At 32.7% G+C, this 20,520-nt stretch overlaps 1 protein-coding gene across 1 annotated transcript in view; it reads left to right on the forward strand.

The window, feature by feature from the left end:
* The window catches only part of ME1 (malic enzyme 1), a 144,590-nt gene that overhangs the window by 101,038 nt on the left and 23,032 nt on the right, over positions 1–20,520 (forward strand). Inside the window, exons 7-8 of the mRNA XM_039852868.1 lie at positions 9,022–9,131; positions 18,821–18,918. Coding sequence (XP_039708802.1) covers positions 9,022–9,131; positions 18,821–18,918 — 208 coding nt within the window. The remainder of the gene's footprint in view (positions 1–9,021; positions 9,132–18,820; positions 18,919–20,520) is intronic.

Below are 20,520 nucleotides of genomic sequence, written 5' to 3' on the forward strand. Positions count from 1 at the left end.
CATGTTTAAATTGGATTGTTTGTTTTTTTTATTGTTTAGTTATGTGAGTTCTTTGTATATTTTGGATATTAGCCCCTTATCATTTAAGATAATATTTTTATTTCCAATAAATAAACATTTATTCCTCATTTAAAGAAAAAGATTTATAATATAACATTTCTTCAAACCTTTCTTACTATCACTTTGGCAGCGTAGAGTTGGAGTTTCTTTGAAAGATCAACAACAGAGATTTAGACTAGAAGTTACTTATCTAAAGATAATTGCTGAATCCCTAAGAATAGGTGAACTTCATAAGGGAAAGATTAAGGGGTAAATGAATAGAAGAATGGATAATTACCCCTAATACTTAATAATCTCAACTGTTACAGAGAATAATTAAGAAGTGTCATCAAAATATAATTGAAGGAATGATAAGAGAAATGAAAGTAATATCTAAATGTTATAAAATAATTACAGAGGTAAAATAGTAGGAACTAGAGCCATATGACAATGAATTAAAGGAATGAACACATGTTGACCTTCATCTGTCTTACCTACAAGGGAGAATTAAATTTAAATGGTTCAAAGAGAACTTTAGTCAACTTCAAATTACTTATCCTAGCATTCAAAACTCTTCATAATCTGAAACTCAGCAACTAATATTGATCTTTTGAAGTTCCTCAAACTAATGTCCTCAGTGTCCTCCAGCACAAACTTTGAAACCTCTGTGATTTTGTCCCCTACCTCTTTTCCTTATTTGAATCCTACCCAAGGGCTCAACTTAAGCCTCATTTAATTCATGTTGTCTTCCCTAAACCCTATAGTTATCTCTTTGTGTTCCACTGATTTTGCATTTAATTTGAACCTTCAGATTTCTTTTGCTTGTATCCTTTGCCTTCCCAATGAGACTGTAAGCATTTTAAGAGCAAGATTCATGCTTCCTATTTGCTGTTCAATTCTTTGAGCACCCTTAGACTTTAATTACATTATTAAAATTGAGTAATTTAGATTAAATTATCTGTAAGGTATCCATCAGAGCTAAAGTGCTCTGGATCTTGAATGCTGCATAGTGCATGTGTAATAAATACTAAAAAAAAAAAAATTTACAATATCTCTTGGGAAAATCAAACTGTTCTTGGTTGACTTGGTTAGAGTGAAATCTTGATAGCTTTAACCAAAGAAAGACTAATGTTTTCACCAATACTGGTCTATGTACTTTCTATAATATAAATACTTAGTATATTGAATGCATACAAATGCGGTCTTGCTAGTTTTATGATAAAATTGCAGCTCCCTTATTTTATCACTGCAGTCCTTTTATTTGTAAATATACTGTTCACCTTATTGACTTGATCATGACATTGATGCTCTGTGGGAACCAGTATATACATAAGAGTTTAAACCATGGGCCCTACAGTTCAGTCCAGACTCTACCACTTATTAGCAGTATAAATTCAACCATGCCCTTAATCTCTCTGAGCTCCAGTTTCTTTATCTGTAAAATGTATAATAACTGTACATGCGTCATTGAGTTGTTGAGAGAATTAAGTGAGGTAATCCTTATAAAGTGCGGAGCACAGTGTCTGGTACTTAGCAAGTTCTATATGTAGGCATTAGTCACTATAGTAAGTTTTTGTCTGATTTAACAGTGTCACAAGGGAAAATTCTCTACAGTTCTTACAAGTTAATTTTATGGGTGATATTTCTGTTAACTTTTAAAACCATTTATACCCACTGTTTTATGTGATATTTTGATCATAAAATAGTAGGTTCTTTTCATAGTTACATAGAATTGAATTGGCTAACTTCCTTGTGTTCCGCTACTTATAATTGCATAGTGACAAGGCTGGTTCAATCTGGAACAAAATATCCCTTACATGGCTTTCTTTTATTATATGATGCAAGATGCTTATAACAGAAAATGAGAAAATGAATTCAGAATATCTCTCTAAATATTTAGGAATCAAATTGGAGTTAAGTACCAGGTAGAGAAAATTATGAAATGAAAATTGATACACTTTACTCTCCAAGGAATAATTCTACAATAAGCTTTTGTAAATGATAAAGTATCTTGTGCACTAATTTACTACCTATGCTTATCCCTGGATTTCACTTAGAAAATGGTATAAATTTATAGCCTGATCACATCGTGTCCTAAACACTGAAGGCAAATCATATTGAGGAGATTTCATTTTAACCACAGAGAAACTGTAACAAGCTCCAAACCACAGGACCAAGTAAGTAGTAGATCCAGGAATAGAACTGAGAAGGCTCTGATTCCTCCTCACATACTGAAACCACAAGGTTCTGCTGCCTCTGAGCATAATGACAGATCATCTAATGCTACTAGACCACTAGTACATGATACATCAGGAGCAAACCAAATGAGGGCACTGTCTAAAGGCATGCAGCTTTTATTTTCTAAAGGCTGTGTGGAAACCAGAGACACGGAAAAGGAGCTATTACAAGCACCAGATTATTATTGACTGATATTTATGTTTGGAATAATCAGTTGCTACCACAAAGTTTGTTTCTCTTGTAAGGCTTTTTTTTTTTTTAAGTAATAGTTTATAACTATATAAATGCCTTTACCCATTCTTAATAACATTTTAGTAATTTTTAATAAAGCTAGCTAAAAGGTGTCCTGGAATGGAATCATATATATAAAGAACGTACAATTTTTTTGTTCCTTTCAAGAATTGACCTCATTCCCCCATTCTGCTTAAAATCCTTTCCTTCTTTTTCCTTTAGTTAATTTCCAGAGTACTGAAATGATTGGTTTGAAGGATTTGTCCTGCTATATTGCTGTTGTTAGGGGAATAAATTTGCCAACCTCCTCACTGTGTCATGCCAGAATTAGCCTTATTCTTTGTTGCTATTTTATATGGATAAAAATCACTTGTTTTTATTTATATTTTACTGTTTTATTATATCACAGACCTTCTTTCTGGGATTATTTTCTTCTATCTGAAATACACCCTTTAGAAGTTCCTTTAGTGAAAGTCTTTTGGTTTTTATTTATCTAAAGATGTCTTTCTTTCAACCCTACCCTTGAAGGATAGCTTTGCTAGATATACTATTCATAGGCCTTTGATGATATTATTTTACTGTGTATAGCTTCTACTCTTGCTATTAAATAGTAAAAATATCTAGTGATGATAGAGTACTCATGTGCCAGCCTTTGCACACTGAGACTTAACATTTATCACTTCATTTAATCCTGATAACAGCTTATTATAATATGCCATTGTTATTCTCATTACTTCTAATGGAGAAACAGAGACACAGAACAGTCAAGGATACAGGCTAAGTAAGGAGGACAGGATTTCATCCCTGGAGCTCTGACTCTAGAGCCTATGTTTTTAAACCACTGTCAACAGCCAAACAAATAGTTAGATAGAAGAATGAAAGATAAATAACATTAATAAATACTAAAGTTATTTAAAAACTATAGTAATTAAAACAAGGAGGCATTTTTTTCTGGACAGACTAATTATTACTATAGACTATCATTACTAAGTAGTATTAACATGCTGTGCCTATAAGATGAGCATAGGAATACTACCTGCCTCATAGTATGGTTGTGAAAAATAAGTGAATGTATACACACACACACACACACACACACACACACACGTACATATACAAAGTGAAAAATATGTTTATTGTCATAAGTAGTAGTAGAATAAGAGAAAAGCACCCACAGTGAAAAAGAATATCAAATATAGAGCTTAATTAATTTCTAATTCCATGATATCATTAGAAAGTTTTGATTAATAGTTAAACTGTAATAAGGAGACCACCAAGTGTAGAAACTATAAATAAAAACAGAAAAATGGAAAGATCTGACTATATAAAAATTTAAAATTTTTTGTGTGAAAACAAACAGGAACATTGTAAATGATGAATGGCACAGTATACTAGAGTAGGGAAACCTGCAATATATCTAACATAATGTTAATATTCTTAATTTGTAAAGAGTGCTTTTGAAATAATAAAGCAAAAGACCCATATATCCCCCATTTCCCCTCAGGTAACCACTAAACTGTTGTCTATGTCTATGAGTTTTTGTTTGTTTGTATTTTTTATTTGTTGCTTTCAGTTTTATGTCCCACATGTGGGGTAGGTAAGGGTAAAAGGAATCAAATATATGGTAATTAAAGGAGATTTGACTTTGGGTGAATACACAATGCAATAAACAGATGATGTACTATTAAATTGTCACCCCAGTAAATTAAAAAAAAAAAGAAAATGTGTCAACCTGAAAAAACAAAAACACACAAAAGGACCATAAGAATAGAAAAATGAACCAAAGAACATATAATTTTTCAGAAAAAATTATAAAGGACCAATAGGCCAATATGCTAAGCTTCACTAATCTTCAAAAAATACAAACAAAAATTTAGATACCAATTTTCACCTATGAATTTATGATGATTAAAAAAGATAGAATTAGGTTAAAATCACATATATGCAATACACACATGTATGAATATATATACTATTATATATATGTGTGATTATATATATGATATGTACATAAAGGTTCAGAGAGAGTATATACATATATCTATAATCACATATACATATAATTGAGAGAGAAGTATTGTTGAACACCTATTATGTTCCAGGGACTGTGTTAAACACTGGACCAATATAAAAGAACCAGACAGATAGGGTCCCTATCCTCACAGAAAGACAAACAGTAAGCAAGTGAACAACCAACAAATGAATTGAAAAATTATAGATTTTGAGTGCTGATATAAGAACAGAGGGATAAGTACAGAGGGACTGGTTCGATACCAGAAAGTAAAATAGAGCATGTCCACTTGAATCCCCAGGGGGGAAAAAAAGATAGTCCATCAAGGACAAACATAATACATTAATAACCACAATGGAAGAAAAATAACTTATGAAGTACTTTGTTGGCTCAGATGAGAGAGAGCTTATCTGCATCATGATACCAAGATGTGGTGATTTGAGACAGTCTTTGAATTATAGGCATAATGTTGACAAGAAGTGAGAAATGGGGTAAGGTTTATTGTTCTCTTTTCTGAGAGGTTTGGCAGTGGGGTGGGGAAGAAAGATAAAAACTGTAGTTTTGATTTTATCATGGCCAAGAAATGTGGTTTTAAAATCAGTGAGTCCTGAGCATCCTTGGAGACAGGAAGGGACCAGTGCGGAAGGAGAAATTGAAGCTGTTAGTATAGAGAAGTAAAGTTGAGCAGTAAGTCCATAGAGAGATTCGAAACAAGGAAGCAAAAATACTTCTCAAAAGTAGAGGGGGGAAAAAGAAGTAAAAGTGCAAAGATTTTTAAATGGGGCATAGAACTGTGAAAGCTAAGGTTGTTCTCTCATCGTAGTGTGGTAGTGACTGGTAAGATAGTGAGTGCTTGTGGGACAAGGAGACTAAAAAAAGGTTTGCGAAAGCTGCTTTGGGAGCATGTTATCAACCAGTAAGCAATGAAAACAAATAGGACTCGATTAAGATCCTCTCTGAGAATAGGTAGCATCGGTTTTATGTGCTAAGTGGAGTGAAGGAGTTATTCAGAATGAAGGAAAGCAAAGGGACAAGGGAGTCTAGGAAAACTGGCAATGCCCTGCCGAAATCATTGTCTTTGGTATACAGAAATGAAGCAAAACGGAGTGAGTTAGGAGGAAAGCAAAGATCAGGATGAAGAGTAGATTATGTGCTTAAGAAGAAGTTGGTGAAAGAGATGGAAGATGGGACTAGAGACCGAGAGTGAGAGTATTTTAGAATTTAAGATCTTGGCAATAGAACTTTTAGACCATTAACTTCTTCCTATTAATTCATATTTTATTAACTATTCCTTGCTTGTACAGAAACTTTCTAATTCTTTTTATTTGAACTAACATATTTCTTTTTTTTTACTGCGAGAGTATAATTATTTTTTATAATTATATAAGTTTCAGTTGTACAACATTATAATTTGATATTTATATACACTACACAGTAATTCCCCACAAAAGTCTAGCAACCATCCATCACCATACAATTGACAGCCTTTACCCCTTTCATTCACTCTACAACCCCCTTACCCTCTGGTAACTACCAGTTTGTTCTCTGTATCTATGAATTGGTTTTTGTTTTATTTTGTTTGTTCATTTTTTTTTCTTCGATTCCACATATGAGTGAAATCATATGGTATTTGTCTTTCTCCTTCTGACTTATTTCACTTAGCATCATTTCTTCCAGGTGCATCCATGTTGTCACAAATGACAAGATTTCATTCTTTTTTATGGCTGAGTAGTATTCTGTTGTATATACCATATCTTATTTATCCATTCATCCATCAAGGGACACTTAGTTTCCTTCCATATCTGGGCTATTGTAAATAATGCTGCAGTGAACATAGGGGTGTATATATCTTTTCAATTGTGTTTTCGTATTCTTCAGATAAATACCCAGAAATGGAATAACTGAATCATATGGTGGTTCTATTTTTTATTTTTTGAGGAATAAATACTTTATTTTTGAGGAATAAATACTTTATTTTTTGAGGAATAAATAAATAGATGTACCGATTTACAATCCCACTAACAATGTAACAGTGTACAAGAGTACTCTTTTTTCCACATTTTCTCCAACATTTGGTATTTCTTGTCTTTTTCATAATAGCTATTTTAACATGTGTGAGATCTTATCTCATTGTGGTTTTGATTTGTATCTCTCTAATAATTAGTAATGATGAACTTCTTTTCATGTGCCTGTTAGCCACCTGGACTAGTGTAGAAAAGCTTGTGAGCACATAAGTAACATTTCCAAAAGGACTTTGATAGAAAGGAAAGGAAAGAAATTTCAAATGCTGATAGAGAAAAATAGTAGTTTCATAGGAATATTTTCTTAATTAACTAGAAAATAAATATTTTTAAAGAAGGGGTAGTTAAACATGAAGAAAAATTATAAAAATAATTGATTTACATTTGGAAATTTCCATTTGTATTTGAGAATTCAACCAAAAGAGAAACGTATTGAAGTTTTATAGTACTTTCATTAACAAAAACTATTGTTATTGAAAACTTCTGTAACCTTAGTGCCTACTCTTTAAAAATTAATATGAAAGGATCTTGATTTTGTTTCTTGCTAAATAGTTGAGAAACTCTGCAATTCTCCCCTCCCCAATTTTCCAATTGCTCAAGGCTTCCCTCTTCTATAAAATTGTACCTTGAGATTAAATGAGAAAATATCTGTAAATTACATTAACCAAACTATTATTTTTTGAGTACTTATAGGTTTAATTTTGGACTTTTCAGTTTGAAATACAATCAAATAAAATTATCCTGCTGGCCATGAGATATACAAGTCTAGAGTTCACATAAGTAGACTAGAAATGCATATTTGGGAGTCAGTGTATATAGTAGGTGATTAAAACTGTGGATGTGATTGAGAGTCTATCAGGATACACACAGACAGTGGAACAAGGATAGAGTTGTGGGAAACACCAGTGTTTAAATGCTAAGGACTTTACAAGAGAAAAAGAAGAAATGACTAGTGGTTTAGGAGAAGGAACAGAAAAGTGTGATTTCACAGAAGTCTAGAGAATAGAGTTTTAGAAAAAAAACAAACAGAATTAGTGGCTATGCAGCAAAGAGCTCTATAAATTAAGAATTCAAACAGCGTTCATTGGATTTTTTTTTGTCAAGAAATATTTTAACTTTAGATCAGCAATCTAGTAGAGTTATGAGGGCAAAAGGTAAACTGTAGAGGATTGAGAAGTAAATAAGAGATCAACTGTGAACTACTATTTCAAGCACATTATATTGAAGATAGGAAAACATCTGATTGAGAGAGAACTTTTTCCCTTTAATGAGAGATTCAAACTCAGTTATCACATACGAGGAAGGAACTTATCCAGAAGCAGGAGTTATACACTGAGAGAGGGAGCTAATTGAGAAGGAAGGAGAGAGAATGTGGGAACCAGTGATCAGTTACCTGGACCAAGAAGAGGAACACCTTGTCCACTGATGCTTGAAGAATAGAGCTGAAGATAGAGATGGGGAGGTAGAGAGAATAGTTGACGGCGACTATGCATTATGCCTACACTATTTCAGAAAGTAAAAGACAAGTAAAGAGGTCAAAATTTAAAAGAATTGGGGAAAGTTAGGAATAGCCATTGAGTGTAATGGAAGTGGAACCTGACCGAGGACAAATAAAAGGAATCACAAATAGGGCATCAGTGGGAGACTAGCTGAGGTTGGAGACCATAAATCTGTAGTAGTAAGGATAGTCATGGCTATATGACTTTCTCTGGCAATTTTCAGATACTCGAGTTATCAATAATTTTAATTTCCCTTGCCTTGGATGGATAGGTAGATAGATGATCATATGAATAAAGGATCAGACAAGTAAGTTAATTTCAGAAATAAAAATCCATCCTGTATACTTCAAAGCCTTTCATTGTTTTTCCATGGATAGAAAATAACAACCAGAATCCTAGGCTAGAATTTTAAGGTTTCCAGCATAAAATTCTGACCTTATCTTTCACTACACCCTTACATGTATCACCATATTTTAGCCAAATCAGACTTCTTAACATTTTGTGATCAATATTTTCTTATCTAACTTCCACCTCAATTAATTTGCTTCTGCTATTTACTCAACTTGTAAAACCCTATGTCTCAACTTTTGAAATCATTATAACTCAGTTCATTTGTTACCTTGCGTGCGCCCCCAGTCAGAAGTGATATCCGATCTCTCATTATAATTTCTTGTACATACCACTTTTATATTACTTTTCATTTGTTCAAAATATTTTAGTTTCTATTAAATTTTAAATTCCTTGATGGTAGGGAGCCTATTTTTGTTATCTTTGTATAATTTCACAGTGTAAACACAATGCTTTTTCTGCAGTAAGCATATAGTAAATATTTCCTGAAGAGACGTTATATTACATATTTATAATTAGTAGCAAGAAAGGACCTTTAAAAGAAAATAATGTTTTGCTTTTCCTGTAGGCTACTTTTAATGTTTATTTTTAAATGTTATTTTATTAACCTACTCTAACATGTTTTGTCCCATAGGTATGGCATGAATTGCCTTATTCAGTTTGAAGATTTCGCCAATATAAATGCATTTCGTCTGCTGAACAAGTATCAAAACCAATATTGCACATTCAATGATGATATTCAAGGTAATAAAATTTTCACTGTGTATGGGTTAAGAACAACATGTCCTGATGATTGTCAGAGGGGAGGGGAGGAGGTGGGGGTTGGTGAAAAAAGTGAAGGAAAATAAGAGGTACAAACTCCTAGTTATAAGTCATGGGGATGTAATGCACAGCACAGGGAATATAGTCAATAATATCATAAGAACTTTCTGTGATTTCTAGATGGTTACTAGACTTATTGTGGTGATTATATCATAAGGTATATGATACATAATCACTGTGTTGTACATCTGAAACTAATCTAATATTGTATGCCAGCTATATTTTAATAAAAAAAATTAAAAATATATGTCCTGAAATTAGTTCATAATAGATTTGGATCATTAAAGATTCAAATTTGATAAACATATACTAGATATCTGGTAAATGCTAGGAATTATGCTTGATGATTTCACATATAATTTATCAATTACTTTCATATTCTTGAGAAAAGGACTCTGCGACTCTAGAATGTACTGTATAATACATGAGCAAAGGAATTGCCGAAATCTGATAGAATCCTCAGTGATTATGGCTAAACAGAGAATGAAATATATTGTTCACTGTTTAAAAGTAAGAGTATATATACTTTTCTCCTCAGCCTTCATCTCAATCAGCCACGATTTATAAGCCTCACCCCAACAAAAGCTGCCTTTATATATAGTGTACCATTTTTTACTATTTGTCCTTGATTGTAAATGCTTGACTTCCTGCGTTTGTCTAAGTTGCCTATTTGTTTGTTTGTTTGTTTTCTCTTTAAGTCCATTTTTTTCAACCCTCTATAGATCCACACCCGACCCCCAAATCCAAAACTTTGCTATGGAAATCTTACTGATCCTACAATGTTAAGGGCAGGTAGGGGGAAAAGTTGAGGTCCTAAGGAGGAAACCATAATGAGTTTTAGCAACTTGGAAGGTAACAAATGGCTCCCACGTCACTAATTCCAGTGGGCATTTTTCATTGTTTCTCTTTCTTGAGTTCTTAGCAGCATTAATACTGTTGACCTCACCTTCATTCCTGAAATACTCTCTTCTATTGACTTCTGTGTCACATCACTTTCCTGACTTTCTTCCTTTCTCTTTGGATATTCATTTTTTTTTCCAGGTTCATCCTTTTCTGACTAATTATCGAATGACAGAACACTCCAATACTGTCCCGGGCCCCTCATTGTTCTCTTACATCTTCATAGCCATGTATTCCAAGGCAAAACATTCCTTAGCAGGTTTATATCTCTAGCCCAGATGTTTCTGATTCCAATCCATATGCCCATCTGGTTATTTAAAATCTCCTCTGGGATATCTCAAAGTTATCTCATGTTCAGCTTCCCCCAAATCACACTCTTTTATTTCCCCACCAAACCTGACCTTCTTCCAGTGTTCTTCTTCTCAATGCATTTCTGATATCTTTCTCTTCTTCACCTCTTCCTGCCAAATACATTTTATCACTAAATCCTCCTGATTTTTTTATCGTAAAAATCTGTCTCTTTCGTAGATTCCTCTTCATCGCGCTAATGTAGGTTACTATTATCTCTCCTAAACAATGGATATTTTCTTAAGAAGTATTTTTACATTTACTTTTGCTTCTACTTTTTATACGTTCTCTGCATAATATCTCTACAGTTTGCTAGATATAGAACTAGGTGGTGAGAATTTAGTGGTAAACAAGCCAAAGTGTGTTTTCTTTTTTTTTGCTATAGATATCTAACATATCATCCCTTCTTTAGAATATTTTAATGGTTTTCCATTGCACTTAAGATAAAGATGAAAATCATGACTGTGGCCCAAAATTCATGATCTGATCCCTACCTCCCTTTCTAGCCTCATTGTTTTTGCCATTCCAGACATAACATCCTTTTTTCAGATCCAAAAATGAGTGAGGCTTTTTCCTATTGCAGCATCTATCCAAATGCCGATCCCTCTTTCTAGAGTGCTCTTACCTCCCCTCATTAAATCTCATTGAAATTATGATATTCCTCAGAAAAAATCTTCCAGATCCCTGTGTCTAGTCAAATCCAGCTATCACAGGCTCTCATAGAACTGTTTCTTTTACCCTTCTGGCACTTAACAGTAGCAGTTTTATATATTTATGTAATTTTTAAAATTAATATCTCCCTCCCCACTAAATTTTAAGTTCTGTGAAGGGCAAGAAACATGTCTGTTTTGCTCATCACTGTAACCTTTGTCATTAACACAGTGTATAGCCCATAGAAAGTACTTAATGTTAATGGAATGAGTGAATGCAGTATGTCTAAAGCAGAGATTGGCAAACTCTAGTTTGTGGGCCAAATCCAGCTCACTGTCTGTTTTGCAAAGTTTTATTGGAACACAGCTATGGCTGTTTGTTTATGTATTGTTTATGTTTGCTTTCAGGCTGCAACAACAACAATGATGTCTTTGGACAGACATCATATGACTACAAACCCTAAAATATTTGTTATCTGGCCATTTACAGAAAGAGTTTGCCAACCTATAGTCTAAAAGATTGAGTTTGAAAGAGTTAGTAAGAGTTAAACTAAGGAGTTAAGTTGGCTAAGATAGGTTTGCATTTTGGAGAGATCATTCACATTATTTCAGTGTAGAGAGTAGATTGAGTCAGAGCAAGGCTGTTGCTGTGATTCAAGTGCATGATGGTGTCTTGTTCTAGGAAAGTGCTATGAAGATAGAAGAATACACACATGATTCTTTCTTGATAATGAAGGTGAGGAAACAACCAATGGACCCTATGTTTTAGCCTTGAAGAACTGATAGAATGACAGAAACTGAGAAAGAGAAAAATGAGAGACATTATAACATGTAGATGTTAAGATTGTGGACTTTGGAGTCAGACTGATTTGCTTTGCTCCTTACTATGTAGACTTTGGTCAATTTATATAACCTCTCTGACTTTTAGTTTTCTTATCTATGGCAGAAAGTTATATATTTCTGTTGTTTCTTAGAAATAAGATCAGAAGTTTGATGAGAATAAAGGAAGTCTGAAAGAATTGCTGTAGAGAACTAGAGAGCCAACTGACTATTAAACACAAAAGGAGTCAGTAATCCTGTCAGTCAGTGCTGAGGATCCAGTTGAAGTTGATACCATAAATATGTTATGGCACCAGGCTGAGCAGCTTGAGTTCAAGAGTTTAGAAATGGGCAAGGCTGCGATGGTCAGTTGGATTTATCAGTGCTGGATATTTTACTGTATTTGTGCAATGAAAGGAATTAGGATAAGAGCTAGGGTTAAAGTGACCACCATAGCACTAAGCTGAATGGGGAAGGAAGTGAAGATCAAGGACCGAGAGACAGGGCAAAAGAGCCTGGGTAATCTCATGAGGTTAAATAATAGGTATAATGGTGGTAATTGAATAAAGGACTGGGAAGGCAGGAGGTTATAGACCATGAGTGAGATATTCTAGTATAGTACTTCCAAGAAGGATTAGTTCTGAGTGATGGTAAGTCCTAAGATGAAACTTAGTAAGATAGCCAAGTGGAAGAATAAGATGAATGCCATTAGAAATTAGGTAGTCAAAGAAAAGTTTAAATGTAAAATGGAGATGATAATGTTTCTCTCATAGAGTTTATACTGAGGACAAAATGATTATTTGTGAAAATACCCTATCAACTGAACTGTACATTATAAACATGATTTTTAAAATTCTCTCTGTGCAAGTTCTATATATGACATAGTAAATATAATGTGTTTAAAAATAATGAGTCTCTTTATACCTTTGATGCCTGCTAAAATAATTGGTCAAATCTTTCTTTTCCCCAGGTCCTTTGTGATGTTAATTGCATCATTAGTGTCATTTTTATGACAAAGATGCTTACATAATTTCAACTTTTTTTTCTTTTTTGTACTAAATTTCTTCTTAAGAATTTGTTTATAAGAAGTGAATATTTGGAGGCATTCAGAAATGAAGTAAAAACAGTCTAATTTTAATGTACTATAACCTAAACTTGAAGATACAATTAATGTATAATGATAGAGAGTGCCTTAGATGCTACAAACATAGGCTTTAAAGATCAGTGTTTCAAAGTACTTATCAATTCACTTTGCAATGGTCTCTACAATAGCCACCAGTTAACTGTCAAATAAATCTTTACTGTATTTTAAAAAATATTCTATATCTTTTTTGTTTGTGGGTCCCACAGAAATGTCCATATAGAAGTTAAAAATCAGTATTACATAATTTTGAGTCACTATGCAGAATTAACAGACATCGAAGTTCAGTTTAAAAAGAAGAATACCAGTTATCAAACAAAATGAGTAATTAGGAATTAGGGTCATAATTCCTATCAATTAAGGCCAGGAATTTAGAGGTGAAGGCCTGGGTTGCATCAAGAGCACAGGAAATCTGAGGTAGTTGCCAACCCAAGGCCAAAGCACTGCATGTGGAGTTTCCCAGAGAATCTACAGCAGAATATTCTCTCCAGCAGGTCATCAGTGGAGTCATTAAATAACTAGTTTTTCTTTCCAACTAATGTGTCCTAAAATATAATCTGCACATATACAGTCTACCTATTTCCACATAGGAATTTTAGAAAATTACTGCCTTAGCCAACAAAAAGAAGGATTTCAGAAAAATAGGTCTAATCTCTAAAGAAAACACTTTGCCAGTTAGGGTTCTGACTAGAAATTTCCCCCGTATGTGTCTGTTTTACCTTTTTACCCTTATGTTTTTACCATTTTGCCCACAAATGTAATACTTTCCCCACTAGGGGCATAGAAATTGCATTCCAATGCCAATGAAAATAATTATATAACTATTACAGCCTTACCATGTAAATAAATATTTTTTACACTGGCCATTTGGGGAAACTTTTTTCTATTTTTTTTAACAGATGTGTATTTAAAGACATTATTTTATGAAAAGTATTTGATTTTAAACAATACTTAAAGTTCTACTAAACATAGTCATAGTTAAGATTATTAAAATAATCTTAAATGATAGAGATTTTGGTTCAAAATCTATTTAGACCTTAATGGATTATAAGTATAAATTATTTTTAACTGCAAAAAATCTATTAAGAAATTGGACATTTAATTATATAATCTGGAGATCATAAGAATTTAGCAGATTCACAAAAAGAACATTCTCATCCTCTTTGTCTGACTTATTTCACTTAACGTACCATTCTCAGAGTTCATCTCTGTTGTCATAAATGATAGGATTTCCTTCTTTTTTAATGGCTGAAAAAATATTCCAGTGTGTGTGTGTGTGTGTGTGTGTGAGAGAGAGGAACCAGAACAGAGAGACAGAGACAGAGAGACAGAGAGAGAGAGATCTCATTTTCTTCATTTATTGATGTACGCTTAGGTTGTTTCCATGTTTTGGCAATTGTAAATAATACCGCAATGAACATGGGAGTGGCAGATATTTTTTCAAGATAGTAATTTCATTTTCTTCTGATAAATACCCAGAAGTGGAATTGCTGGATCATATGGTAGTTCTGGTTTTAAATATGTGAAGAACCTCCATGTTGTTTTCCAAAGTGGCTCCACCAATTTACATTCCCACCAACAGTACAAAAGACTTCCCTTTTCTCCACATCCATGCCAACACTTGTTATTTCTTGTCTTTTTGATAATAGCCATTCTAACAGGTGTGAGGTGATATCTCATTGTGGTTTTGATTTGCCTTTCCCTGATGATAGCGATGTTAAACATCTTTTCATGTCTATGTTGGCCATTTGTATGTCTCTGGACAAATGTCTGTTCAGATAAGGATATTTATTGTAATGTTATTTTTGATACAAAATATCAAAAGTCCTCTAAATATCAAATAATAGAGGTTTCGTTAAATAAATTACCACGTATCTATACTATGGGATGTTATAACTTCGTATAATATTTTAAAATATATTGTTGACATGAAAAGATAGTTGTAAGACATTTTTAAGTGATAAAAGTATGTTAAAATAGTAAGTATGGCATGAGATATTTTTTATGAATTAAAATTTTCTTGAATTTGCATATGTCAGGTTTATAAAAAATAATTGTAAGACTATACATCAGTGATTGCAGTGACTTCCTAATTTGTCTACATACTAGCAGCCTCAAAACTCTCAAATCCACTTCCCCCACTGCTCTCTGAATTTAGAATCTTTCAGCAATCATCTTTAACCTATGGTAAATTGTAATTATACATATAGTTACTACAAATTTGTAGTAGAAGGCCCTGCGTGATCTCATCCCTACATTCCTCTAGCCTCATGTCACTTTGTATTCTAATAAGTTGTGTTTGCTTCAGCAACACTGTAATACCTACAGTTTTACGTATGTTCAATGTTCCCCCTTATACTTCGAGAGGCTTGGTATACAAATAGAGATTATATTGTATGTCTATAGCGTTAGGTGACCTGATTGAACCATTTCCTTAAAGAACTCTTGTCAGCCTCTGTTGTTTTCCTCTTACACCTCTCAGAATCCACAGAAAAGATTTTTCCAGTCTCTCTTCTGATATTAGCATTCTGCCAATATTCTTTAAGCCAAGTAGGAGAAGAATGGGGGTCTCCACATTGAGTATGTAAACTTTCATTTAGTCTTGTTTTCAAGCATGGCACCCTTGCACTCAAGTATTCATGGGTCTTACAATTATGCCTGGTGTCTTACAGTCCAGAGATCCTCTCTAGAAAAGAAACTCCTAGTTTTTTCCTAAACCTCCAGAGTGTGGGAGGTTCAGCTGTCTGCTAGAAGAAGAGTGAGGCAGATCTAGAGACTATTAATAGTTTTTTGACTAGCCTCCTGTGTTTAGATCCCTTCTTCCAAAGGGATCTTCCAAAGAAGATCCCTTCTTCCAAAGTTCCTTCTATACTAAGGCCTTTTGAGACTTTTGCTATATGAATCCAATTGCTTCTTACCGTTCCCCACAGCTGGCCAAGAATTCAGTTTTTCAAGTCTACTAAGTCAGCTGCCATTTGCCCATCTACCTTCTAGCTTCTAACATTTTTTTGCTATCCTTTTCTTTTGGTATCCTTAATATTTAAAAAAATAAATCTCCTTTATATTGTTTTAGTAAAGTTTGTTGGGCGGAGAGAAAATTAAATTATGTGTTTAGTCTCGCAGTTTTAACAGTCATCCCTGCCTCCATGTCTTTGCACATGCTTTTCCTGCACAGTATATTCTTCTATCTGAGATCCTGGACTTCTCACATTAATCCTTCAATACTATACTCAGGTAGTATGTACTCTAAATGGCTTGGTCCCTGTCCTGCCTAAACAAGTTTACTCCTCCTCCTCCTGCTTCTAGTCCTTGCAGCTCACCTGATCTATTTATATTTTATTAATAGCATATTAATAGTGTATATATAGTAATTCTAATCAGATTTAACAAATTATTGTATTAGAGATCATTCTTTGACAAAAGATAAAATTGAAATTTAATAACCATAGCAAAAGCACAGTATAACTGGTGACTTCTTTTAATGTTAAAGTTGTATTATAAACATACAAATAGAAGATTCTAAAAATTTAAGACTATTGAATCTCTTTAGTATCTTACTAACCGTGTTAAGTACTGAGTACTTACTCTTTAAAATACAGTGATGATGCAAAGATAAACGTTAACCTCTCTTTATCTGATTTACTAAAAATTTAATTTTCAATCTCAAAACAAAAGTTATTTAATAATAATTTATTGTGAAAACTCACACTTTTATGTAATATCAACTTGCTACATTTACTCCCTTGATTACAATGAAATATAAATCATAGTAGTATCAGGAAGTCAGACCAGGCCATGTATAAGAATTATGTTCAGGTTAGCTTTTTAGTAGTGCTAAAAATATCATTGTGATATTATTAATTCTATGAAGAGTTTAGATGTTTCATTATGTCCTCAGGAAATATTATAGAATATACAATTAAATATAAGGCTCTAATACCCAGTGTAAGTAGGCTTATTTTGCCTTATTTGGGGTAATATGTCTGAAAAACATCAGAGTTTTAAACAGAATGACCTAGCATAACCATGTAAGTCACCACATTGTAGTTAGGAATTTTTGGAATATTTTATTCTGTCTATCCTTAAATGCCCAGTTTTATTTAAAATCAAAACAATTATATAAATACAGTGATCGCTAATATGCTTCAGTTTGACTCTTCCACTGGTTAAATCTTGTGGTGCTGCTAGAATCTATAGAGACCCTTAAAATGATAGAATCTCAGAGATGGAAGGGAGCTTAGAGTCCTTCAAATCCAAACTTCTGGCAAACTTACTTCAGAAGAGCCTGAGATAGAGATAGCTTGGTATACTATTTGTGAATAACTACTTATCTAGTGACTGGATATCTATACTTCTCTAATTAAAATTCTTTTTTTCATATGTTTAACAACTCTAGTGAATATTTTTTATATATGAGATAAATACCATTCTAATCCTGTCATGGTATCTCTCCTATATAGATCAGCCGTATTTTTAAATAGGCTTCCATTTTAAATAATCTATAGAAGAGTGGCCTTTCACAATGTATGAGTTACTACAGTTCAGAATTAATTGCAATGGTGACTCAAAATTGCAAGCATTTTACTTTTGCAATCCACATTTCATTCTTAAATAAGAAACATGCAAAAGATATACATGTCTTCAATAATTATAATTATCATTTATTGTGATCTTGTTTTTGTCTACAAAGTTCTATAAGAAAGAAACAATCAGAAAATTGAAAGGAACAAATATACTGATGGCGAAATGTTTAATATGTCTTTGGTACTTGGCATATACAACACTTCATCATGTGTCATTCATCAAACCTATTTTAATCTATTTTTTTTAACCAAATAAGGGTGTTTAAAGTTTAACTAGTCTTTATCACCAAGCGGAGTGATCTAGGAATCATTATAGGTATAATGTAACTTTAGAGGAGTAAAATGTAGACACAGCTAGAAAGTACTGCAAGAAACTGCGAAGTTTTATTTCAGACGTGAGCCATAAAGAAGTTGAGCTATGTAATTATGTTCAAAGCAAAAGAATTACTCTATGATCTGTGAAAGCTTATATGGAAGAGTAGTAAAATTTGAACTGGTGAAGTTTCTGTGACCATAGGGGAAACTTAGTTTTTATATTAAATAAATTTTACATTAATTTTGTCCAGCACCTTTAGGTTCCACCAATGATTATCATAGGTAGGAGGTCAATTAAAGAATGCAATAACATAAGATTTTAATTGCTATTTACTGTTAATTTTTCAAATTGAAACGTTAAATGTCAAGTGTATCAAATATATCATTACCACCAACACCATTAACAAGCACCTACTATGTGCCTACTTTGTATAGGGAAGATCAGTAATAGATTTCAGATGCCCAAGAGGAATTAGGTAGAAGAATCTAATAACACTTAGTACTCTTTTATCTCATATAGTACAATTATTTTACAGGTAAGGAAACTAATGTACAAAATATTTTTCTAAATGAATTCGGCTGGTAAATAGGTTGAGCTGGAATCCATGTAAGAATCCAAACTCCGTGCTCTTACTCATTACATCACTAAATTAAGTCACAGAATCTTCTTTTTGGAAAGTCTCAAGAATATATTATAATACTGATGTCAATAGCCTGAGAATTTCACCTCAAATGCAAGCATGGGGTCAGACAACCACAGGTTCCCTTTTTGTACCAGTTAACCTGTTGTATGATGATTGCAAGATAAAAGATCCTGCCAAATCTCAGACCTCTCAAGTTTGCTTATTGTTTCAGGAACAGCATCTGTTGCAGTCGCAGGTATCCTTGCAGCTCTTCGAATAACCAAGAACAAACTGTCTGATCAGACAATACTATTCCAAGGAGCTGGAGAGGTACCTGCCTTTTATAATACTTAAGTCCTCCTAAACTAATGAACATAGAATTCCTTTTAATTATTCATGAATTTGAAGTTTGAGGTATTCTTATAAATTTTTAGTATATTGTAACTAGGTTTTATTGAAAGATTCACAAATTAAGTATTGAGGCATATTAATTTTTCATATGAAACTTTAGTATAGAAGTATAGAGATATTTTTCACAATTTTTAATTTATAAGAGTATCAAATGTTGCTATAGGTTTTTGTTATGCATATTTAAGGTACCATGCAATAACAAAAATGTTTTCAATGTATGCTTATATATCAAAGCCTTTAAGAAATACTTAAGCGCTATTATAGCTGATGCTAATTTTTAGTATCCTCCAGTGTCATATACAAAAGTTTTCTTAATTTGACTCACAATTCAATGTGCACATATATAACTATATGCAAGTTTTTAAGAAAAAAATATTTTGAATTAGAGACATTGTGCATTATAACACACACCAAAAATACCCCAAACATTTTATATTGTTGGAAGGAGATGGCAGCAAGACAAAATTATGCTGTTTTCTGTTATCTTTTTTTCTATAACTTAATCATTTGGAAGAAGAAAACTAGACTCTGATAATAATAATTTACTCCCAAAATAGAAATTAAAATGTCAATTGAGTTCAGCTTCTTGTGAGAAAACTGCCAAAATCTGTTTAGAATTATAGAATATAATAAATGGAGAAATACTATATATATTTTAAGAAACTTTAAATTTTCAAATTTAATATGATTATTAATAAATATATTATACTGGATGAAATTGTGTGTATTGTAGTGGTTTTGATTTTACTTGTTCTTAAAATAAAACAAAACATATGAAGCTAGAACTTAAATGCCAGGATTATACACATGTGAAAGTATTCAGAATGTAAATAACAAATTCATTTCATGTCGAAATAAAAATCAAGGCTAGATAATAGTCCATTAAAATTTGAGTTTTTTATTTCCGTGGATTGTTACTTGTGGTACTTAATTTTAGAAAATTTCTTTGAATTTCCAAAGGATTTTGTTGAATGGAACAGTCCAGTTCTTAATACTCACTAGGACAGTAGTATTCATGGCTAGATAATTCAAAACTGGCAATCATTTGTCCCTAATAAGGTTTTGAAAATTTCACAGATTTTAACAAAATTTATCAAATACCAAAGAAGTTCATTTATTTAATCTTACAAGAAATTTCACAGTACTTTCTTTGTCCAAATTAAGAGAGTAAATTAATGCTTGAGAACACAGATTTCATGTTCTCATTTTATCACCTAATTGGTCAGGTTCCCATCCAAATGACCAGGATTCCTTTTTCAAATTCAATTAGAGGAGCTTGAACCCAACAATAAACAATACAGTCCAATAAGCAAGGTTGACCAGTTCATTATTTTAAATATTTTCTTGTTGAAGCAAATCTTAATTGTATTAACAGGATTAAAGATACTAGCATTCAAAGATATTACTGGTTTATCTGCGGCTAAATAGAAAGCCACATAATAGTGTGGCTCTGTTATAAGAAGAGTAAATAATTGTCATTTAGCTTAACCCAAATGTGGCAAAAATACTTCGCTCCCAGTA

The sequence above is a fragment of the Pteropus medius genome, unplaced genomic scaffold, assembly GCF_902729225.1.
Source record: "Pteropus medius unplaced genomic scaffold, Ma_sr-lr_union100, whole genome shotgun sequence".
Taxonomy (NCBI): Eukaryota; Metazoa; Chordata; class Mammalia; order Chiroptera; family Pteropodidae; genus Pteropus; species Pteropus medius.